Source organism: Vulpes lagopus, chromosome 12 (genome assembly GCF_018345385.1).
Source record: "Vulpes lagopus strain Blue_001 chromosome 12, ASM1834538v1, whole genome shotgun sequence".
Taxonomy (NCBI): Eukaryota; Metazoa; Chordata; class Mammalia; order Carnivora; family Canidae; genus Vulpes; species Vulpes lagopus.
This window is the reverse complement of record NC_054835.1, coordinates 49,904,992-49,929,748: the sequence shown is the minus strand read 5'-3', so window position 1 is coordinate 49,929,748 and position 24,757 is coordinate 49,904,992. Positions and strand designations below refer to the sequence as shown.

General features: G+C 35.4%; 1 protein-coding gene across 4 annotated transcripts in view; it reads left to right on the top strand.

Annotated features, from left to right (window-relative positions):
- The first annotated feature begins 427 nt into the window (after positions 1–427).
- Positions 428–24,757, top strand: part of ABCA6 (ATP binding cassette subfamily A member 6) — a 61,273-nt gene continuing 36,943 nt past the window's right edge. The window contains exons 1-14 of one of the 4 annotated variants that reach the window (XM_041724837.1): positions 431–669; positions 1,818–1,918; positions 3,400–3,601; positions 4,670–4,831; positions 6,535–6,638; positions 7,019–7,064; positions 7,188–7,245; positions 10,806–10,947; positions 11,894–12,079; positions 16,144–16,291; positions 18,220–18,385; positions 20,527–20,585; positions 24,012–24,122; positions 24,499–24,674. In XM_041724837.1, coding sequence (XP_041580771.1) covers positions 1,823–1,918; positions 3,400–3,601; positions 4,670–4,831; positions 6,535–6,638; positions 7,019–7,064; positions 7,188–7,245; positions 10,806–10,947; positions 11,894–12,079; positions 16,144–16,291; positions 18,220–18,385; positions 20,527–20,585; positions 24,012–24,122; positions 24,499–24,674 — 1,656 coding nt within the window. In that variant the 5' untranslated portion in view covers positions 431–669; positions 1,818–1,822. Of the gene's footprint in view, positions 670–1,817; positions 1,919–3,399; positions 3,602–4,669; positions 4,832–6,534; positions 6,639–7,018; positions 7,246–10,805; positions 10,948–11,893; positions 12,080–16,143; positions 16,292–18,219; positions 18,386–20,526; positions 20,586–24,011; positions 24,123–24,498; positions 24,675–24,757 lie in introns of those variants that run through there. The other 3 variants (XR_005983070.1, XM_041724836.1, XM_041724838.1) reach the window with 3 other exon arrangements.

The window sequence follows — 24,757 nt, the reverse complement described above, 5'->3', positions numbered from 1 at the left end:
CCTACATCCTGTATGAACAGAGCAGAGAAAGGAATTTGTTCATAATTATTCATTTGTCCAAATTAAGTGTTTCTCTAAGGCAGACTATGGATTGCTTAGCTTGATTAGGAAAAAAAAAATCAGCTCCAGCACACTCTGCCCACTTAACACCAATTAGTCAAATATATCATTGGCAGTTGTGTTTAGGCATTAGTAGTAAATAAATAAATAAATAAATAAATAAATAAATAGCTAAAGATTTCTCAAACACATTTAACTACTTTGTTTGGTTAGTGGCTGCTTTTACTTGTTTATTGCTCCGTTTCCCCATCTTGGTCTCATCATGTCCGACAGGCTAGTTCCAATTTCCTTGTTTACCATTTTACCCCTTATCCCTGAAGTTGAAAGGCCAAGTGCACAAACACAGGGTTTGTTTTATTCCCAACCAACCACCGAACCATCATTTCCCTGCAAATAATTGGCTTAGGGAAGAAGAAGCAGAAAACAAAACAAGTTCATCATGTGCAGCTTGGTCTGACTACACACCCTTTCAGAAAACAGGCTGGGTAAGACACCCATTTAAGGAATAAATGAAGAAGTAACAATAAGGAAATTTTAATTGTTGCCGTACTCAAAAAGAGAACTGTGCTTTGACAGTGTTTCCAGAGTACTTTCCTAATTTTTCTGACAGTAAGTAAAGTTCTATTTTGTTGTGCTATGCCAAATATGTGGGTGGACACTGCTGAAAATCAATCTATTTTTCAGACGTTTCCAAATATTCATATGTATTATATTGAAGAACTGATAATAAAATTTTTCTCTTTATTCCCAACCAACTCTTATTGTGTAGATACAACAGTAGAATATAGGAAAACTAGCTGAGGGAGAATTGTCTGAATATTTTGTCATGCAAATATAAAATAATATAATTTTAAGATTAGAAAAACTGAAAAAAATCGTCTCTGTTGGCTTATGTGCAAACATTTGGGCAAAATTACTTTCCATGTGATTTCTTTCTTTCTTTTACTCTTTCTTCTTTCTTTCTCTTCCTTTTCTTTCTTTCTCTCTGTTTCTTTGTTTCTTTCCTTCTTTATTCCTCCTTAGTTGGTTAGTTTGCCTCCTCAGTTATTCAGGCACTTCTGAATTCAGACAAATTGAGATGAGTTGTTTCTTCTTGTGTTTCATAATCAAGTTTCTGCTAGTTTGAGTCTGGATTCAGCTAGTCTGGCTTCAGCTAGTTGAGCTTCAAGCTGTTCAGTTTAATCTAGAAGATAGAAGATAAATACTATAGGAAAATAGTTCATTGGGGTTACATCTAATGGATATAATTAATTATTCAAATGAATTTAAATAATCAGAATTTTTGATTAATTTGATTGGCTCTGGCATTTCTATTTAGATGCAAAGAACAAAAAATTATTATTAATCAGATGAGATATAATTCAATTACTCTATATAGTTGAATTTCTGTTATAAAAGGTTAAGAAAATGTGAAGTATCTTACAGGTTCTAAAATCTAATGATATCTTTTCCATTATTAAACTCTGTATTTCTGTAAAATTGTGATTTTTGTGGCCACTACCTCCCCACCATTACCCACTCTCTGAAATAACTTACTATGAGTATATTTTATGTAAAATTTTACAGTCATGTATTATTAAAATAATATTTAAAAACCATTTTTCATAGTTCTTAGAAATTGGAAATATTTTCCCTAAAATATGATCAAGATTTTTCTTTTTTCTTTTCTCCCCTACTTCCCAAGGTTTTTCTTATTACATTTGTTTTTCTAGTTTATATTCCACTGTGTTTACTTTCTCTTTGTTTTTCAATGACAGGCTAAATGCATACAAAACAGAAAAGTGTGTATCAGCAAACTCAAGCACTTCTGTGCAAGAATTTTCTTCAGAAATGGAGAATGAAAAGAGAGAGCTTATTGGTATGTTTGATAGTCTGCCTCTTTCTGCAGCTCGCATATTTTTTTTTATTTCACTGCCTAACAATACTCTTATTTTATATTTTAAGTAGCGGACTGGATTTGTTGATTTTCAGGTTCTTCTAATTATACTTGTCAAACTGAGAGACTCATAGCAGTCTGTGACACATAATGTAGAATTGCAAAAAGACTAAAACTATTACTCGTTTTTTTTTAAAAAAAGAGAGTAAGTAAAAATTTAATTGTATGGTAAATTATAGCAACTATTAAGGTTGTTACCTTATGTAATAAAATTAGAGTAAGGAAATAATGAAAAGAATGCCTGGAAGATCAATAAATTTTAGTTTGGGGGACTTATTTTCAAAGCCATGAATTTTGTACACAGAGATTATTTCTAAGAATTATGACCAAGTAACACCACTAATTGTCAGTTTGCATTAGGTAGATAAGTAGGCCATTTACAGCTCCAAATCTCAGGGGCTGATCTCAGCAAAGATTTATTTTTCACTTTGCTTACAATCTAAGGTTGGCGGTGAAACTGAAGTGGGTCTAGTAGGTGAAGGAATCTCCTTCACACAGTCATTCAGACCCAGCCTTCTTCATTTAGGGACACTGCTATTTCCCTAGGCCTTGGAGACCTCCTTGGGATCCTCCACATCCCATCAGATTGATCAAGAAGTACAGGGGCATCTGGGTGGCTCAGTCATTTGAGCGTCCAACTCTTGGTTTCAGCTTAGGTCATGACCTCAGGGTTGTGGGATTGAGCCCCATAGTAGGCTCCATGGTCAGGGGGAGTCTGTTGAGAATCTCTGTCTCCCTTTCTATCTGCCTCCCTTCATGCTCTCTCTCTAAAATAAATAAATAAATATTTTTTTAAAAAATCAAGAAGTATAGGGACTGAGACAGAATAAAGAAGGTTGTGCATGGTTCCATAAGCCAGGCCTTGAAGGGGCGCAAAGCATTTCTGCCCACATTCCATTGGCTAGAGCTCAAATCACTTGGTCCTACTTGATTTCCAGAGGCTGGGAATGTTGTCTAGCATTGTGCTGGATCACTAGGCAGTCTCTACCACTCAGTTCCTTTTCATATTGTTTGATTTCCAATGCAAAAATGTGACAACTGACCAAAACGTTATTTGCCACCATGAACTCTATCTGGGATACTCTGTGTCTTATAAACTGTAATGTCAGATGCCCATACATAAGAATTGTCATCCTATTAGTCACTCTGTTAGTTTCTATGATGGCTTCTGCAGTAGTTCACGATTTAATGCAAAAGTTTAATTCTAGCGTTGGAGAATGATATGTGTAGCAACTAGCTCAGTATGCATCTTTTGTTGGGTTCCTTTTGCTCTGAAGAGCAGAGAGCAAAGAGAAGCCAACCATGTGGCAAAATTGGAATCTGTCTTCAACAATTCTTTGGTATTGACTGAACTTTGAAAGGGAATATAATTTAAATTCATTCTTTTTTTTCCCCTGTTATAGGAATGGGGGCTCCCAATACTTCTGGGACTGTACATGGGACTGTTTTCACACTTCAGAGAAAACATATATTTTCCTGAACTGCCTCCTCAAGATCTGGGAAGGGCAGATAACATTAGTAACTCTATAGATATTGTATATACACCTATCTCTGATCTAACCCAGCAAATAATGAATAAAACATCATTTGCTCCCTTTTTGAAAGGTAGGTGCACTAATGGCAATAAAGAATTACTGATATCATTTTATATCTTTTTGATATGATATATACATGTTTAATTTGAACTTACAGTGATCTATTGTGCTAATTATTTAGGTAACATGACAGCTTACAAATTTAATTAGTTTTTGCTTTCTCTCAAAACAAGTAGCCTTGTAAGCTCTTTCAGCTTGATGGGAGGGCGGGGGCGGGGGGAGGTCCAGTTTAGGGAGGTCTACATTTCTACTGGAATTTACCTAAAACAAAAAATGTATAATTTCAGATTTGTAGAATAGTGCCTAGGAGAATATGTCATTTATGGGGTGCACATGTTATTAACATGGAAACACACTAAGATTGATAACTCAGGAAATAAACATCTAAATAAAATAAATGAAATCATAGTTATTAAAAAGTAATTTCAGAACCATGAAAAGTAAGGAAAGATAATCTAAAGATGTCCTTTCTGCATGTAGTTTACTTTGTAAACATCTTTAAAAACTTTCATTCTAAATGAAGTCACTATGCCACTGAGATAACTAAGATAAAATATGTATTTCACTCTTGGGTGAGTGCAGTTTGGCTGCACTCACCCAAGAGTGGCTGCAGTTTGGCTGTCTACTCTCTGAATCCTCGATTTCTAATGGGTAACATTGCTGGCTGTTAGAAATAGTCACTCCCTCATAAGGCAAAGATCAGTTGAGGTGTCTTTGCTCCAGTAATCTGACATCTGGAATCCCCTAACTATATAAAACTACTCCAATTACCTCTACTTTTGTATCCTAATTCTCTTATGCACACTTACCCTAGCATAATATTTTTATGTACCTGAAACTTGCTGTAATACTTGCCGTTATTAAAAGAAAACACTAAATTCTCATGCATTTCTCCTGAGTCTAGAATCTAAACCATTAAAAAAAATTTCCCTCCTTGTCTTTGGGGTAAATTTAATTTAAGTGGAAAATGATTTTAGCTTAATTCCAGTGAAAAATATCTGATGACACAGCTGGATATCACATTCCATTTTGGTAAAACTCTCTACAATCCTCTCTATTTTTACCTTGTCATTCACAGAAAGAAGGGTCATTGGAGTACCCAATCAAAAATCCATGGATAAAATACTTGTAGACAATACCTCAGAAGTCATTGGAATCATCTTTCATGACACTTTCTCTTATAAATTAAAATTTTTACAGGGATATCACATTCCATTTTTGGAGGAAGATCCTTCCACAGGTGACTTTCAATATAAAATATCATGGTATTTTTTCATGTTTCTAATGTAAGAAATAGGTCAGGTTGGGCAACAGAGATGTTTTTGATAGAACATGAGAAAATAGGGGTACCTGAGTAGCTCAGTCAAACACCTGTCTTTGGCTCAGGTCATGATCTCAGGATCTGGGATCCTGAGATCAAGCCTGCATCAAGCTATAAGCTCAGCTTGTTCTCCCTCTGCCCCTCCCCCCACTTTTGCTCCCACTCTCTCTATCTCAAAAAAAAAATAAAAATAAAAAAAAAGAACATGAGAAAATAAAGAATTCCAGGTTAGCAAGAAAGGCAGACATTGTACAATTAATGACAAGTGCAGAAAGGGAGACAGAACATGAAGACTCCTAACTCTGGGAAAAGAACTAGGGGTGTTGGAAGGGGAGGAAGGCGGGGGTTGGGGGGGTGGGGGTGAATGGGTGACAGGCACTGAGGGGGGCACTTGACGGGATGAGCACTGGGTGTTATTCTGTATGTTGGCAAATTGAACACCAATAAAAAATAAATTTATTATTTAAAAAAATGACAAGTGCAAGGAAAGGTGCTGAGGGGTAGGAGATTTAGACGAGGGATTAGAGAAGCCCTACCTGGCAAAGTGAAGTTTAAACCAATAAGGAATAGGACATGGGGGTGAGGGTTGCTAAAGGCATTATATTTCAGATAGACAATGAGCAAGTGTGAAAGAAAGTCCTGGGGTGACAACAGGCATCTGATGGTATATATGGAAGAAGAGCAGCTTAGCTGAACAAAGAATACAAAAAAGATGAGGCTGAAGTTACCCAAAGCTAGGTCCTATGACGTCCCACAAACCTAGAGTGATGGAGAGATGTGGAGGTACTTTAATCCGGGCAGAGAAATGATCAGACTCCCAAGCCTAAGCGAGCTCTCTGGATATAGCCCAGAGGATGAATTACAGAGAGGTCAAGGAGAATGCAACGAATCATACCAGGGAACCAATGGCGGCTTCAACCAGAGGCAGCTGAGGAGAGTGAGTGAATTTGAGGACATTTTAGGAAGCAGAATTGATATGATTAATAGAGTTGGTTCTTTTCCACTTTTTCACTGAGTGTCTACTCTGTGTCCTGCACTGTTCTGGCCCTGGGGATGGAAGTGAGCAAAACACAGAGCCTGCTTGCATGAATCATTCCAATCAGGGGCAGGAGGGCAGGGTAAAAACAATGCCCTCTGCCAGGTGGTGTTAAAAGAACAAAGTAAAATAGAGAAGGCTTAGAAAATAGAGCCTGAAAGCTCTTTTAGTTGCTTTTATTTATGGTAGCTGGTAAAGACCTCTGCACTGAATTCACTTTTGAGAAGAGATAAGGATAGAGGGAAGAAGAGAGCCATGGATCCATCTGCAGGGAGAGCATATGGAACAAAAAAAGTTCTAGCACTGGAGTGCATTTAGCATTTTGAAGCCCAGCAAGGAGTGCAATGTGGTCAGAGCAGAGTGTTCCCTCTCATCTTCTTTTGACTTTCTAAGACTTTCTATACATGCTATGGTCTCCATGAATAAAAGTGCCTAATTGAAAACTCATTTACTTCTTTTTTTCTATGTGGCTATAAGTTCTGACTGGTGGAGCCTCCTCTATATTATTTTCTCTTCACTTCTTGTTTTTTATTCTCTAATTGCTTTCATCTGATAATGTTGGTTATGCTTTTCCTTGTGCTTTTAGCTCATTGTTGGAATCGGTATGGTGAGTTTTCCTGTTCTCTGGCCAAATACTGGAGTAGTGGATTTGTGACTCTACAAACTGCAATTGATGCTTCTATTATACAGGTAAGAAAAGTTCTAATAATTAATGTAAACTAATTCCATAGGCATCAAAATTTTGATGAAAGATAATATATATTCAAGTTTTCATATGTTTATATAATGAAGCACGTATACAAATGCTGCAGCTGGATTTAGGCAAAGGAATGCATTGTTATTAACTTTGAATTTTCAAGTAGCTTCAGAATGACAGGAAATTGCAAAAACAATGTACACGGAGGTTCATGTGCCCTTCACCCAATTTCTCCTAAGGGTAATATCTTGCATAACCACAGAACAATATTAAAATCAGGAAATTGATGTTGGTATAATCTCCATAGTTTATTCAGATTTAATCAGTTTCTAATTTTTAAATAATGATTTTATTTGTTTAAATCCTACTTCAGATCACAACAAATCACTCTGTGATGGAGGAGTTGATGTCAGTTACTGGTATAAATATGAAGACTTTACCTTTTATTTATAAAAACATTCTTCAAAAGGAACTCTTTATTTTCTACTGCCTGTTTAACTTTCTTCCATTTATATATTTTCTAACACTTAATGCCACAAAAGAGAGAAAAAAGTGCCAGGATATGATGAAAATGATGGGTCTGCAAAAGTCAGCCTTCTGGTGAGTGAGTGATTCAAGCAGTACAAACGAATAATCGAAACTAGGAAGCAGTAAAAAAAAGTGTTATTATTTCAAAAAAATTATGGGTTAAGTTTGATACATTGGCTACTTTTTCCTTTGTTCTGATTTTTTGATTTAGTCCTTTTAAAATTTTGCTATGAAAAATGCGGATTATAATTTGCTGAGCACTTTTTCCGTGCCATGAGTATATTAAGCTAATGCTGTGAGAGAGATTATTCTATTAAGATCAAAGAGAATAAAAGAATTGTCTAATGTCAGATGAATGATGTTTATGGACCAGAGCTGGGACTCCAACCCAGCTGCCTTGATTGCAATTCTCCTGCTAGGTCTTCCCACAGTTATCATTTGATTTCTCCACACTCCCTCATATTGAAAAAAATGTATGATCCTATAATAGCTAGCTTGTGTGCAGAGGTTTGATCATCAGGTATATATTTTTTTGCAGCACTTAAATGCCATATGTTGGAGTTGAGATAGCATATAAATTGTGCCCAGCACATATAGCACTTAGGATGGCATATAAGAAGGGCTTAATAAAAACATTTACTTCATATATTTGTATCTTGCCTCATTCACAAATGATTTAAATTATTTTAATATTTTTTATCTTTTTATTTTTTAAAAAATATTTTATTTATTTGAGAGAGAGCGCGTGCACACACCAGCAGCAGAGAGGGGCAGAGGGAGATGGAGAAACAGGATCCCGGCTGAGCAGGTCACCCATGGGACTTGATCCCAGGACCCCGAGATCATGACCTGAGCCAAAGTCAGATGCTTAACTGACTGAGCCACCCAGATGTCTCTAATGATTTTTAAATATATATATATTTTTAAAAAGTATTTTTATGTACGTATGTATGTATGTCTCTATGTGTGTGTATTTGTATTATAATAAAAATAAATAATTGAGGAATAGAAACAAGGCCTAACAAAATGATGAGTAGGTAAGACTAGCAGATAAAAATGCAAATCATAGAAACTCTAAGCTTCCAACAGGCCAAAGCAGAGAATTCTGCAATGCAATCAGATGCAAAATCCACATTGCCCAGGAAACGGAAAAATAATCTGTTCATTTTAAAAGAAGTCTAACATTTTTCAATATTGAATCCTGGAAGATGTTTCTTAGTATAGTCCCCATACCAAGAAAATCACTCTTTATGAATGTAAGACTACCTGGAATGGAAAAGGAACTGTTTTTTGAACAATCTTTTGCAAGCCACATGTTCTCTGAAATAAAACTATGGTCTAGGAAATTTTATATTTCCTATAAAGTGTATTTGATTAAAAGAGGGAGTTTTGATTCTAAGATACCTTAATTGTGAATAGAAAAAGAGGGAACTGTTTCTGAAACCAAAAAGGAAGGAGAGGAATGGTTTGAATGGAATTTTGGCAAATGCAAGGGAATGAATGGAGTTTGTTAGAAGGGAAGGGGGGGAATCTGTGTAAAAGGACCATTTTTTAGTCTAGGGACCCTCTTGTGGGGCAGCATCCCTGGAGTCACCTGAGAATAGGTAGGCACAACTCAACTCTAGATTAAAATCAGAAAGGTATTGGATGTTTAGATGTGAGTTCATTCTCAGGATAAATGCTTCCTAGTATGCATGTAAACTAGATTTAGCAAAATGGATTTATAGGTCCTTAAAACTAAGAAGGAAAAAAATCTGAAATGTCTTTATTAAGTAGAGAGTGTTTATTGGAAATAAATTTTATGACAACCTTTTAAAAAAATAATGTAATAAATGTGAAATACATCAACATTTATTATTTCAGTGTGATACCTGAATTGTTTTGGTTTTATCCTGAAAGTTTTCATAGCTTTATTAACATCTCCCACCACCCCAACTCCCTGCAATGAGCTCCCTTTTCTAGGTAATGTTTTAAATTCCTTAATTTGTAATTCTCCTATAGATTTTCAATTCCTACCTATAGTAGTTCCCTTCTGTACTCAGGAAGTAGATTCTGCAGAATGCCATATGCTTTCCAAAAATGCTGGTGTTTCTAATAAAGGCTGAATCATTGTAATGACATGACCTTTAAAAAAAAAGTCGAATAAGCAGTAATTAAACCTATTGTACTGGGACATATTGATGCAAGTTCCTGCTTTCATTTTATTTTTTAAATTTCTTTTCAAGTTCCTGGTTTTAATACTCTCGCTATTTTTTTCCAGTTGCTTAATTCTTATTCAGTTGACCGATTTTATGTACAGGAAAGAGCTCTGGACTGAGAAAGGACTGTGACAAATCTTAACTTTGTTACTGATTTACTTTGTTGACCTTGAATAGGTCCATTAAGTGGTAATAGGAACTACAGTTTACTTATCTGGAAAATGAGAAACTTGGGCTCAAACACCCTGTGGGCTAGTTAGATGGAAGATAGAATACTATTTCTTAATAACTACCTCATAAAAATGTGAATACCAGCACATCTAAAGCAAAACAGCATGAACACTTAAGAATGTACCATAGGGGTGCCTGGGTGGCTCATTTGGCTAAGCATCGGCCTTCAGCTCAAGTCATGACCCAGGATCCCAGGATTGAGATCCCTCTGCCCCTCCCCCTGCTCATGCTCTCTCTCTCTCTCAAATAAATAAATTAAATATTTTAAAAAAGAGTATACTGTAATTTATATCAGTTGAAAAAAGAAATCATAATAGGAAAAGCAATAATGGGACGGGCTTTGTGGAGTTATGAAATTTCAGTTTTCTACTGCTAGGGAGAGTGGAGGTCATGCCAGCTGGGATTCTCAAAAATGGTCAAGTTATCATCTGCCCCTAGTGCTTCCATGGTTGCTTGATTGATCAGCAGATGTTAAATTTCCTTCCTCTTCTACAGTTAGAACATTTTGGTAATGTGTAATCACACTTAAGATACAAAAATGACAAGTACAAAAGTGTAATTGTTTTTTCTTTTCTTTTTAAAATTAGTTTCAGAGGTAGAATTTAGTGATTCATCAGTTGCATAGAACACCCAGTGCTCATTACATCACGTGCCCTCCTCAATATCCATCGCTCGATTATCCCCTCTCCTCTCCCACCTCCCCTCCAGCAACCCGCAGTTTGTTTTTTAGACTTCAGCATCTCTAATGGTTTGCCACCCTCTCAATTTTCATCTTACTCTATTTTTTTTTCCCAAGTACAAGAGTGTTCTTGGCAACAATGCGTCAGAAATAAAAATCGGAAACAACTTAAATGTCCATGGACAGGAGAACATTGGAATATATTCAGACAATGAAATATTACACAGCAGTGTATAATATTGTATATGTTGATTGATAAAAGGCAAGCAGCAGAAGAATACATGCAAGATCATGCTATTTATACAGTGTTCATACTATTTATAAAATATGTGAACACAGAACTTATGCCTAGCCAATAGGCAGCAGCACAGCCATGCCTATGTAATATTAGTAATATTTTATTTATTAATCTAGGTGGCAAGTAGATGGGTAAATGTACTATTCTTTAGATATTTTTGTACATTTTGAATATTTCATAATGAAGTTAAAATAATTAAAATAATTTTTTGTCTTTCTTTATGTAGGATCTCCTGCGGTTTAATCTATGCTGGTTTCATCTTCATTGTTTCCATAATGATGACAGTTATCATAACAGTTACCCAAATTATAGTCATGACAGGCTTCATGGTCATATTTACACTCATTTTCTTATATGGTTTATCTTTGGTAAGTTCATACATAATATTACCATGTTCTCTGCTTTAGATCTTAGCTGCCTGTAGCAAAAATGAATTTCTCTGGAGGTTATTACAGTTATTTCCTTCTTGTCCATTTTGTATGTGTGTGCGTATGTGTGTGTTTGGTTGAGAAATCTCCATCAATGTGAGAAGATTATGTAATATAAATAAAATTGAACCTCTCTTTTGCATAAAATTCTGAGTTAATGAAATGATGCCCCCAAAAGAAAAAAATGATTCTAAAATTATTTTGACTTTAAGACTTTTCTAGATGATTTTAATGAGGCTGCCCTTGAGGAGCGGACCCATCTCTTTTCACCAAAGGTTCTCTGTAACAATGGTGGCTTTCACAGTATCTTTCTCTGACACATGACCTTGCCCTCACTTCCCATGTCAAACTTCTTGCTTCGTAAAACAAGAGCCTCTAAATTCTGCAGAGGGTGCATAGATGCGCTTTGTAATACGTTAATGTAGGTTCTTTTTAGAAAAGATTTTATTTATTTATTCATGAGAGACACAGAGAGAGAGGCAGAGACACAGGCAGAGGGAGCAGCAGGCTCCATGCAGGGAGCCGGATGTGGGACTCGATCCTAGGACCCTGAGCCTAAGACAGATGCTCAATCTCTGAGCCACCCAGGTGTTCCATTAATGTAGGTTCCTTCAGTGTTTCCAAGTCTGCATTTCTGTCCTTTTCTTAGCTCTCATACAACTTGTCCCCACCCTTTCTTCGTCAACTAAAGCCCAACAGTTGAGGAGGGCAAAAAAGAATCCTCTTTACAAAAAGGTTGAAGGAAGGGCTGAGCATTAATATTTTCATCAGTGTCTCACTGATATATATTTATATTATGATCTAAAGATCCATATTTTATTGTGCTACCAATGATGCTCAGGGAACTAAATCTGTTAAGTGGCTAGATGTCTTCTCTCTCTTTCAGATAGCTTTAACATTCCTGATGAGCGTGTTGTTAAAGAAGACTGTCCTCACCAATTTGGTGATGCTTTTCCTCAATGTGTTTTGTGGGACTATAGGATTCGGTGTGTATTATAGACAACTTCCTTCCTCTTTGGAGTGGATTTTGAGTATTTGCAGCCCCTTTGCCTTCACTGCTGGGATGAATAAGGTAAGAACATAGTTAATTGCTTTTTATTGAACTTTCAAAAGAATTTGATATTTCGTGACTTCATAATCACTCTTTCAATTTAAGAGCATTTATTCTAAACGATTTTACCCTAAAGCTAGATTTGAGAATGTTATTATTACTTTGTAGAAAAAAATCACCATCACACAAGGAAACTTAAATAAGAACATCTTGACTACAACAGATTTCATGTCTCAGATGTGTTTTCATTTTGAAGCCTTCTCTTCTTGTTTCTCACGCTTTATATAATGAAGATATTCTCTAGTTTACTAAAAAGCATTGTATAAACCCTCTGCTTGAGACCTCAAATCTGAAAAGTTTTCAAGACTATAAAGAGTTCAGCAAATAACAACAAAGTATATCAAAATACTCATGGATTAGATCAAGAAATAGAAAGATGCCACAATTCCAGAGCTCCTCCAAACACTCCTTCCTCCTAAAGGTGAAAGTGTTGTGATCATCATTTCCTGCCTTTTCATTTATCACCTAATGTGTGTTCCTAAGTATGATTTTTTAGTGTTGCCTGTTTGAAACTTTATATAAGCGAGAGTCTACAAATTTTTTTGAAATTCTGGTTTTCTTCCCACTCAACATTATATTTTTAGATCTCATGCACAGTTTCCGTGTAGCGATAGTAGACTGTTATGCAGTATTCTATTGTGTGACTATACAATTGATTCTCTTGTTAATGAACAAAAATATATTCCAGTTTTTGACTCGTATTAACTCTGCAAAAAAAATTCTTCTACATATTTCCTAGTGAATATGGGCATTCAGTTGTGTTTGGCATATATGTAGGAGTTGAGTAGTAGGACTTAAATATGGATATCTTAATCTTCATAGCTATGCCAAATATTTTTCCAAAGTGGTTACATCAATTTACTTTTGCACCAAGAGTTTCCGAGTTACATTTGCTCCAAATCTTCAATGGCATTTGACGACAGTCAGTCGTCCAAATTTTAGCTATTCTGGTGAATCTGCAATGATAATCCTTATTGTATTAATTTGCATTGTCTTGATTCTTTTTTAATGAGTTTCATTCTTTTTCATATGCTCACTGGCATTTTGGTTTCTCCCTTTAATAAAGTGCCTATCCAGTTCTTTTGCCCATGTTTTAACTGACTTTTTAGCTTTTCCTTATCACTTTGTAGGAATTTCTTATATAAGCCAGATATGAGACATTTTTCAGTTATTTGTTGCTGATCTTTTTACTCTTTTAATGGTGCTTTTAATGAGCAAGTTTCTTAATTTTGATAAAGTCCAGTTTGTCAAGTTTCCTTTTCTGTAGAGTGCTTTTTTTTATCTTTAAGAAATCATTGCATTTCCCAAGATTATAAAGAGATGCTCCCATGGCTTTTTTCTGGAAGTTCAATTGATTCTGCTTGTACAGTTATAAAATCCATTTCAGAATAACTTTTGTGTATCTATAGGTAGAAGCAATATTAATTTTTCTACATGAATATCCAATTTCTTTTACTTCATTTATTGAAAAGATTATCCTTTCCTTGAACAGATTGCAGTATCTCCTTTGTCATAGCTTTACCAATTCTGTATTGACCCATCTGTCTATCCTTCCACTGTTGCCACATGTCTTAATTGTTTTTGCTCATATATCCTGATATCTGGTAGTAATTTTGTCACTTGATTTTCTTTTCTAAGAGATCCTTTTCTATTCTAGTTTCTTTGAATGATGGAAATTTTAGAATTAACCTATCAAGGTACACACACACACGTATGCACAAAGCTGTTGACATTTTGATATGGTTGATTTTTTCAATCAATTTGAGCGAAATTGACACCTTAAAAAATATTTATTTATTCATTTGAGAGACAGAGAGAGTGTGCAAAGGGAAGGGCAGGGGGGAAGAGAGAATCACAAGCAGACTCCCTGCTGAGTGTGGAGTCCAATGCGGGGCTACATCTCACAATCCTGAGATAATGAATGACCTGAGCTGAAATCAAGAGCTAGACTCTTAGCTAACTGAGCTACCCAGTTGCCCTGACACTTTTCTTTTTAGGATTTTATTTATTTATTTATTTATTTATTTATTTATTTATTTGAGAGAGAGACAGAGAGAGCATGAACAAAGGGAGGGATGGATGGAGAGGGAGAAGCAGAGGGAGCCTGATGTGAGGCTTGATCCCAGGACCCTGGGATCATGGCCTGAGCCTAAGATAGATGCTTAACCCATTGAGCCACTGAGGTGCACCACCCACCCCCCGACACTTTTTTTGGATCATGAACATAATATATCATCATATTCATTTTCCCTTAGAAATTGTTTTAATTTTAAGTACTGAGCCTTGTACATTTTTTATTTATTACAAAGTTTTTGATACTTTTGATGCCATTATTAATAGCATCGGTGTTTAAATTCTAATTTTTAAATGTTTGTTATAATGTCCTTATAGGAAATGCAACTGATTTATGCAAATTGGCACTGTATCCAGTATTCTTGCTATATTAAAACTAGTATTTTTCTGAGTTTTATCTTGGAATTTTCTTATGTATAATTATGATGTCTACAAATAATGATGGTTTATTTTTTGCTCTTGCAGTCCTTATGCCAGTTACGTATTTTTCTTGCTTTACTAGGGAGACTGGAACCTTTAGTACAATGTTGAATAGAAATGCAAGCAAAGGCATAATAAGTATGATTTTTGGTGCTGGTCTTTGTACAGTCTATTTTACCGAGTTAAGGAATATCACTTATTATCTTAGTTTGGGAAGAGACTTTCTTTATTATAAGTGGATATTAAATTGTATTAAATTGCATCTATTTGATTAACCACATTAGTGTCTTTTTCAATCTGGTTTTTGGTTGAATTACATAGATTGATCTTCAAATGCCCACTCAGAATTGCAACCCAGATCTTCAAATGTTAAGCCAGACTTGAGAATAAACTCAACTTTGTCATGAAATGTTAAGATTTTGACAGAAATAGAGTTGTAAATTGCCTAGTGTGAGGAACTGGGCTTGGGAGCTGGGCTTCTTGTGTTCTGAGTTCAGCTGGGCCACTCTTTACTATATGATTTTGACTTTGGTTGGTTAAGCTACTCGATTCCTCCATGCTTCACTTTGACCATATGTAAAATGCACGTAAAAATAATAAGGCCTGCCCCATAGGGTTATGAGGTGGATTAAGTGAGGTATTATAAAAAGCCTGAGAACACCTAGAACATAACACCTATTGTTGCATGACAAAATTATACACATATCTTTATTAGCCATAATAACTAGAGCAAGAAGTTCTCTTATCATTATCCTACTGTGATGCTTCAAATGATTCTTCATATTCTTCCTAAAATGTGTATTTTTTGCTGCATAGAGTAGATATTTTGTAATATGGTAGTGACTTTATGAAAACAAGAAAATGACTTATCACTTAAATTCCTATTCTTAGAACATTATATTTTTAAAAGATTTTATTTATTTATGGGATGCCTGGGTGGCTCAGCAGTTGGACATCTGCCTTTGGCCCAGGGCCTGATCCCAGGATCCGGAATTGCATCGGACTCCTTTGCATGGAGCCTGCTTCCCCCTCTGCCTGTATCTTCTGCCTCTCTGTCTCTGTGTGTCTCATGAATAAATAAATAAATAAATAAATAAATAAATAAATAAATAAAATCTTTTAAAAAATTTTAAAAATAAAAGATTTTATTTATTTATGGATGAGCGACACATAGAGACACATAGGCAGAGGGAGAAGCAGGTTCCCTGTAGGGAGCCCGATGTGGGACTCGATCCTGGGATGAATCTGAGACTTGATCTGGGGACTCTGGGATCACACCCTGAGCCAAAGGCAGATGCTCAACCACTGAGCCACCCAGGCGTCCCAGAACATTGTTTTTAAAATCTGTTTTTCCTTCCTATAACCCTTGGATGCTGTCAAATAGAAAAAGTTACACCAATAACTTCATTATAAGGGTTTCTTAAAAAAACTATTTAATAAAATGATAATTCTTACTGCTATACTGAATTACTGAATTATTTTTATGTATTTAACTTAAATATTTATTATTATTATTTCTGTCTGAATCTTAGATTATCTACTTCGATAATGCTATGAGTGGTGTCATTTTACCTTACTCTTCAGGAGATTCATATGTAATGATTGGAACTTTTTTCATATTGGCTTTTGATGCACTTTTCTACTTGGCCTTGGCATTATACTTTGAAAAAGTCTTACCCTGTAAGTAAAAGTGACTTTTCTCTAACTTCTGCATGTATTGATTACATTGTACATTTTTACTTAAATGTATCTTAAGAAATAAAGAATAACAAATATTTCCCATCACAAGCTGAATGAGTTCGTTATTTCTACTTCATAGTTTTAATGATTTAAAGGAATTTATATGTATAAACAATTATTCTTCTGATTTTAATAATACATGTTACAAATACACAGTAATTAAATATTACTTTTCTCAAGAATCCCTGAAAATGTTTTCAAAGAATGATGTTTAGGATTTGTTTCAGAACAAACTGAAACAAATTAATTCTCTTTTTAAAAGATTTTATTTATTTATTCATGAGAGACACACAGAGAGGCAGCAACACAGGCAGAGGGAGAAGCAGGCTCCCTGCAGGGAGCCTGATGGGGACTCAATCCCTGGACCCTGGGATCACACCCTGAGCCGAAGGCAGACGCTCAACCACTGAGCCACGCAGGTGCCCCTGAAATAAATTAGTTCTTAACATGGTTTTGTCTAGTGTGGATCCATCATCCACTTGAAGTGCTTCTTAATAAATAGTTCTTAAGGCACCTGGGGTGGCTCAGTTAGTTAAGGGCCCGATTCTTGGTTTCAGCTCAGGTCATGATCTCATAGCTCATGGGATTGAACCCTGTCTCTGGCTCCCTGTTCAGTGGTGAGTCTATTTGAAATTCTCTCCCTCTGCCCCTCCCTCCATGAGTACTCTCTCTTTCTCTCAAATAAGTAAACAAATCTTAAAAAAAAAATAGTTCTGACAAGAACGTGGGGGAAAATGTAAACTGGACATCTAGAAAGGGCCTCAGGTGTACTCTCCTATTCACCCTTCCTTCTGGGAGGACCATTTCAGAAGGGGAGATGTTCATTCTTTAAGGAAATAACAAAATAGAAATTTTGTTAAAATAGAAAATAGAAATAGCATTTTTCTGAAACGTTTTTGTACATTGTTCATATTTACAGAACTATATTACTCAGTTAAATTTTCTCTGTCTTACAAACAACCCAAAATTTCCCAAGTCCAGCATTTCTTCACACATGCTAGAATCAGAACACTTTTTTTCCTTGCACAATCTTATTTACCTTATTTTTTATGTTCTTTCCACTTTGTATTTAAAGCTGTCTTGTATGTTTCTATGCAACTATTTTATATATTCCTATCTTTCTATCACTTCTAGTTTAATATCTGAAAGCTCTTCGTAACAAATCCTATTCTTTGTTTTAAATTGGAAAATGATACTATATCTATCCTGAACAAATACAATTTCTTCTTGTACTTTATATTCATGTACCATATGGATTTCAGTATTATGTCCAATCATGTTGTTGTGACCACGTGATTTATTTTTTTCTTTTGAGAGAGAGAATACAGTGAGTGTGGGGAGGGGCAGAGGAAGAGAGACTCTTAAGCAGGCTTCATGCTCAGCCTGGAGCCTGACACAGGGCTGGATCTCACCACCCTGAGATCATGAGCTGAGCCAAAATCAAAAGTTGGCCACTTAACCCAGTAAGTCACCCAGGTGCCCCTGTGATCAAGTGATTTCTTAAGTTCACGGACATGTTTACAGTTGTTTTTATGTGCTGTATTAAGGCTTTTCCCCCAAATATTTGGTTCTGTTCATCCTAAATGCCTTTTAGATCACGTTTTTTCAAACCTTTGTTGTATATATACTTTCTTGAAAGTTCTATTATACTGTTTAACTTTTGTGACACTATACTATTTCATTTGAATTTTCACTGTTTCCTTCATGACAAGTTTTCAATTAATAGGAAGTTAGGAAGAAAAGAATTTCTCTATGATGCTTAAAAGTCTAAGACACTCTGCACTATTTTTAAAATAAGGCTTCTTTATTCATTGTTTTAATGTTACTAATCCAATATTTTATTGTCTCTTGGTCTCTTGGTTAATTAGATGGAAATGAGCACCGTTCTTCTCCATTATTTTTCCTGAAATTACCTTGTTTCCAACATCAGAGGACTAATAATAAGGTCATTGAGAAAGAAATAGATCCCGAACATCCCTCTGATGATTATTTCGAACCAGTAGCTCCAGAATTCCAAGGAAAAGAAGTCATCAGGTAATCACAATTATCCCAATATACAGGTGCAAGGCAAATGAATTATTTGACCAACAGCAACAGGGTGAGCCTGAGCAAAATGCTGAAGAAAATATTTGTCTTTGTGAATGTACTTTGAACTTTTCCATGTGACAACCAATGTCAACTGATTGCTCCTTGAAGGGAAAATTCTCTTTGCTTCGGCTCCATATAATGTTACCATATCACCCGCCATGTTGTTTCACTCCTTATTTCTGTATTGATTCCCTTTTTCCCAGGTGCTCTCCCCTTTATATACCAATGAGCACTTTGTCTTTCTCTAGCCACTTGTTAGCTATACATACAGAGGTTTTCTTTTTTTTAAGATTTCATTTTATTTATTCATGAGAGACACAGAGAGGGGCCGAGACACAGGCAGAGGGAGAAGCAGGCTTCCTGCAGGGAGCCCGATGTGGGGCTTGATCCCAGGATCTTGGGATCATACCCTGAGCTGAAGCCAGATGCTCAGCCACTGAGCCACCCATGCATCCCAAAGCATGCAGAGTTCTGACCATAATCAAGGTCTGATCTGTGTAAACATGCCCATTTTTAAATTCACAACTGGCTCTCTCTCACCTATTACCCTCCCTCCCAATTTTTCCTTCTTGTTGGGGTGTGTGTGTGGGGGGCATTTGTATGCACAATTGTTCATTCCCATAATTTTAGCTCATTCATGCAACATTCCCTGAACATAGGCAGTATGTCTGCCCCAAACAAATGCTATTTTCATCTCTGAAATTTAAAAACAAATGGTTGCTCCTAATTGGAAATTTCTTTATTAAAATAAAATATTAAACCCCATTTCAGTGTGTGTCCCACTGTGCAGAGAAAGGCAGAGATATAATACCCTGTCAGATTCAGCACCTTTTAAGCCTTTCTATTTTATATTTCCTGACTCTTTGGTTAACCCCACCCATTGCCGGCATCCTGGTTGGATGAATGTCCTTACCTTTATTTTGTTTTATGCTCAGAGAAAAGGGTGGCTAATTTCTGTCTCCTTTTGAATTTGAAGATGCACTGTACATGATCTTACATAGTCATGACATCTCTAATCTGTTGGAGCCGAACTTCCTACCTTGTCCTGCATTAATTTCCTTTGGGATTCTAATGTGCATTCAGGTTTGGTAATCACTCATTTAGAGGTGTGTGTGTGTGTGTGTGTGTGTGTGAGAGAGAGAGAGAGAGAGAGAGAGAGAGAGAATGAGATGAAACCTTTAGATGTGGGAGACTAACATTCAGGGAAAAGAATAGGGTCAACACTAGGTTGATGTTGAAATCATGAGAATGAATGAGATAACCTCTCAAGAGAGTCTAGAGTGAGAAGACCAGCATGGACATGGAGAACCCTGTGGAACATCAAGATGATGTGCTTGGCAAAAGAAAAGGAACTGACAAGGAAACAGAGAAGGGGCATTTAGAAAAATAGAAGGAAAACCAGTACGTTGAATGTTACCTTGAATATGGACACTTTCAACAAAAAAAGCATCACCAGTGGTGACCCATAATCCCATAAGTAAGGATAGAAAAGTCTTTGTTGCATTTGGTGATTAGGAGGCCGCTAGTGATTTCAGGATGAAGAGGTTCACTACAGTGATGGGTTCAGAAACCAGAGTGATTGAGGAGGAAGTGAGAAGGCGGGTGTGGCAAGTTTACACTCTGATTGTATCCAAAAAAGATTTACAGGCCAAAGAGAAGCTATCAGAGTGGAAACTATAGAAAGCACAGGCGACAGAGGGTATGATTAATGAGCAAGTCTGGAGGGGATGGGAGAGGATGGGAGGTGATACTTAAACAGTGCAGATAAATGAGTTGATCTTGTATAGAATAGAAAACGCCAAGTAGTCTAAGACGAGAGGAAGAATGTGAGAACAATTCCAAACTGTTCTGCTTTTCTAAGCAAAACACTAATCATTTAATTGTAACCTTCCAAAAAGGCTCTTGTACTTTCTCTTTCAGGGGAAATGATTAATCAAAAAGAAGTCTTTGTCTTTCTAGTACACTGATTACACCATCCCTTATTTCACATAAAGAGGTTGATGCATCTGTTTCAATCATGGTTGTCCCTGATCCCTACTACTTTCACTTCTGTATTGGTTGAGTAAACACAACTTCTGTCATTTCAGAATCAGAAATGTTAAGAAAGAATATACGGGAAAGACTGGGAAAATGAAAGCATTGAAAGGTAAAGGCGAACATTTCATTGTTTCATCGACTTCTTTTTACAAAAAATGGGGAAATTTTAATGTGAAACCTGTGTAAATACAGACAAACAAAACATAAAAAAGAAAACAATACAAACAATCTAACTCTACCACTTGGAGATTAATCATGATTAGGAGCTGGCTATAAAGTCCTTCCAGGTGTTTCACGGATCTATTAATTTACAAGAATGGGGTCATGTAATGAAAAGTGTGGTTTCACTTTGTTTTAATTTATGTTATTTTACTTTTAAGATTTTATTTATTTATTTGAAAGAGTGTGAGCGAGAGAGACCACGAGCTACAGTGAGGGGCAGAGGGACAAGTAGACCCCCCGCGGAATGGGGAGGCTGATGCAGGATTCAATACCAGCACCCCAGGGTCATGACCAGAGCTGAAGGTAGACGCCTAACTGACTGAGCCATCCAGGCGCCCCTTCACTTTGATTTTAAAGATAAGTTTGCTAAAAACAATGTATTTTATTTGCGCTATGAGGAAGGAACATCTAGACTTAAAATTGATAATTTTTTAAGGAACAGGGAATGTACATAGTTTCTACGTACTGGTGAGATTGACTAAAACAAGATGAGTAACACCGCTGACCATGAATTAAATTTCACAAGTCACTATCCGCAGAGCAAACACAGTTATAATTTTGAAGGAACCAATGTATCTGATGCTAAATTCTAACAAATACAGTTTTCTATAATAAACATTTAAGTAAGCATCCAAGTTAATGGCAACATTTCATAGAGACAGCTTGCTTTTATTCATAATGATTTTTAGGAAGAATGTAATTGATTTTCACAAGAGATGGAACCCTTAAAAGTCATGAAAGAAGACCCATAGACCTTCCCTAAGGTTGAGAGTTCTCAGTCCGATGTGTGTGTGTGTATCACATTTACTTTCTCGCAGATCGTGTGCCTTAACTCATCTTATTTATTGCTCTGAGGTCATTTCTCACTTTGAGAATTTCCTGTACCCGTGCCAGCAAATTTATTCTCACCCCAGGTTGGTCCCATCCAAGGCCATCTAGATTTGTGGTTTCTTTCTTTAATTTTAGCCAAGGATATACTGCAGTATTTTTAAAATTTGTCATTTCAACTTGCAGAGCACATTATGAACTACTTTTGTAATCATCAGTAACCATGTGCTCCTTTTGTACTCATCAATAACCATGAACTCCTTTTTTTTTTTTAATTTTTTTTTTTTTTTTTATGATAGTTACAGAGAGAGAGAGAGAGAGGCAGAGACACAGGCAGAGGGAGAAGCAGGCTCCATGCACCGGGAGCCCGACGTGGGATTTGATCTCGGGTCTCCAGGATCGCGCCCTGAGCCAAAGGCAGGCGCTAAACCGCTGAGCCACCCAGGGATCCCGAATATAAATTTCTAAAAGCAGATTGTTCAAAGGGACTGTATTTTTAAGTTTCTTATCCATATTTCAAGTTATTTCCCTCCAAGCTTATAAGAATTTATACGCTGTGGGAATAAGCAATAATTAAAAACAACAGTAATAATAGCAACAAACAGTTGAAGTTTCTTGAGTACTTAGTGTGTGCTGGCAACTATGATAAGTGATTTACATACTTTTTTTTTTTCATTTAATCCTGTGAGATACATGATATCTCTCCCACTTTGCAGATGAAGAAACTGAGGCTTATATTTATTTATTTTTTCTGGTTAATATGGATCAATTCCAAGATAGATATTACCAGTTTTCTCTTACCCTAGAAAGCACCATTTTTTTTCACATTTAAAAATAGTAAATGTAAAAAAAAAAAAAAATAAAAATAAATAAAAAAATAAAAATAAAAAAAAACAACAACAACAACAAAAAAATAGTAAATGTAAAATTTGTTGATGGAGTACCTGGATGTGGCTCAGTTGGTTAAGCATCTGCTTTTGGCTCAGGTCACAATCCCAGGGTCCTGAGATGGAGCCCCACATCCGGCTCCCTGCTCAGTGGGGAGCCTGTTTCTTCCTCCCCCACTGCTTGTTCTTTCTCTATCGCTCTCTCACATAAATAAACAAAATCTTTAAATAATAAACAAACTTAAGAAAATAAAAGTTGTTGATGTATTTGTTTAGTTGTACCACTATTGTTTATTAATTAATTCATCTTTTTGATAAATTTAGAAGGTTGTTTCATTAATCTTTATTTCTTATGTTTACTTGGCTCCATCTTCTTTGGTATTCCATCAGTTAGTGTATCCTGGAGTAGTAATATTATCTTAATTATATTTACTCTACTGGTTACCTTATTACTAACATATTATTTTGATTGTTATTTTTTATTTAAATTCAATTTGCTAACATATAGTAAAACACCCAGTGCTCATCCCATCAAGTGCCCTCCTCAGTGCCTGTCACCCAGCTACCCCATCCCCCCACCCACCTCCCCTTCTGCAACCCTTGTCTGCTTCTCAGAGTTCATATTATTTTGATTATTAGAGTTCTCCAATATATTTTAATACCATGTAGTCAAAACTAATTTCTTGATATTCTTTCATTTTTCTTATTTATTTGAGTTTAATTTTCCAATTATTTTTAGGATCTTTTAGTCAAATTATAAGTGAGGATTTTCATGGATTGGATTAAAATAGGAGGAATTTTCTCTTTACATGTACTTATTATTACCAGTACATTTAATAGCTGAGTAAAGTGAACCTCATAGTGTATAGTTTATCCAAGATCACCCAGATAGAAAATGGATGAACTGGAATTCATCCCAGTTGTTAATTAATTTCAATGTTTGAAAGTAGGTCACATAATTTAATTGAAGGAACCTGATCTCTTAGATACAACATATTATAAAATTCTTAAGAATTTCATCCAACGACTTTTCATAACAGTTTGGTTTTCACTTGGTGGTAAAGAAAACAAACAAAGAAAATAATAAAGAATTCTTAATGATTTTTTTCTACTGACCTATAAATACAAAAGGTTTGTAATAAAAGAAAAGAAAATTTAAAAAAAAAAGAAAAAATTTATAACAGGAGAAAAATATAAATTTTTGGTGAATATATTTTAAAAGGTAATTAATGCCATGAAAAATGCATATCATTTAACATTTGAAATTGTAAGCTAGAAAAGAATAGCTTAGGATCAAAATCTGCGTATGTGTATATTTACATGTTCTTATATGCACATGCACATACACTGGAATTAAGTGTATTATAATGCTTAAATCTGAAAATATAGTTAATTTTATTTTCTTATGTGCTTGTATTTATTTCACAAATATTCTACAGTAAGCATGTTATGTTAGCAGCCAGGAAAATTTTGGATATTATATGTTTTAAACTACTTAAATGCTTGAAAATATACAACTATAATAAATTTTTTGTTCTACTTTTAGAATCAGCTCTTTCTTTCTTATTTATAATGTTAATATTTTATTCTAAAAACAGACTTGACTTTGGACATTTATGAAGGTCAAATCACAGCAATTCTGGGTCATAGTGGAGCTGGCAAATCTTCATTGCTGAACATCCTTAATGGGTCATCTGCTCCAACAGAAGGTGAGCAAAAAGAAATATCTCAAAGACAAGATGTCTAGAGGTCATATGCTGCCTTATTTTAAGGTTAAATCTGACTGCTTAAGAGAAAATCATGTTTCTCTAACATCATTTACCACACCGTATGATTTTGAATATATTTTATATTTCCCAAATTTTTATGAAAATTATTAGCCTTATTCTATTGCTATGTGATATTCCAGGGAAAATATATACCACTCTGAACATATATTTATGTTAAGACTAATTCATAGTTGCTACTAAATTGTGAACTCATTATTTTAGATATGAAAATATGCCAGCATTTTCCTGATAAGATCTCTAAGCATTAACAAAGTGTATTATCTTGCCAAAATTATTTTTTAACTTCTATATTTAGGATCAGTTACTATCTATAATAAAAATCTCTCTGAAATGCAAGACTTGGAGGAAATCAGAAAGATAACTGGTGTTTGTCCTCAATTCAATGTTCAATTTGACATGCTCACCGTGAAGGAAAACCTCAGGCTGTTTGCTAAAATAAAAGGAATTCAGCCGCACGAAGTGGAACAAGAGGTAAATGGGCATGCTTAGATTAACGAGTTAAATTTGCTGGCTTAAATCATGACCACAGAATTCACCTCAGCAATTTACCTGCC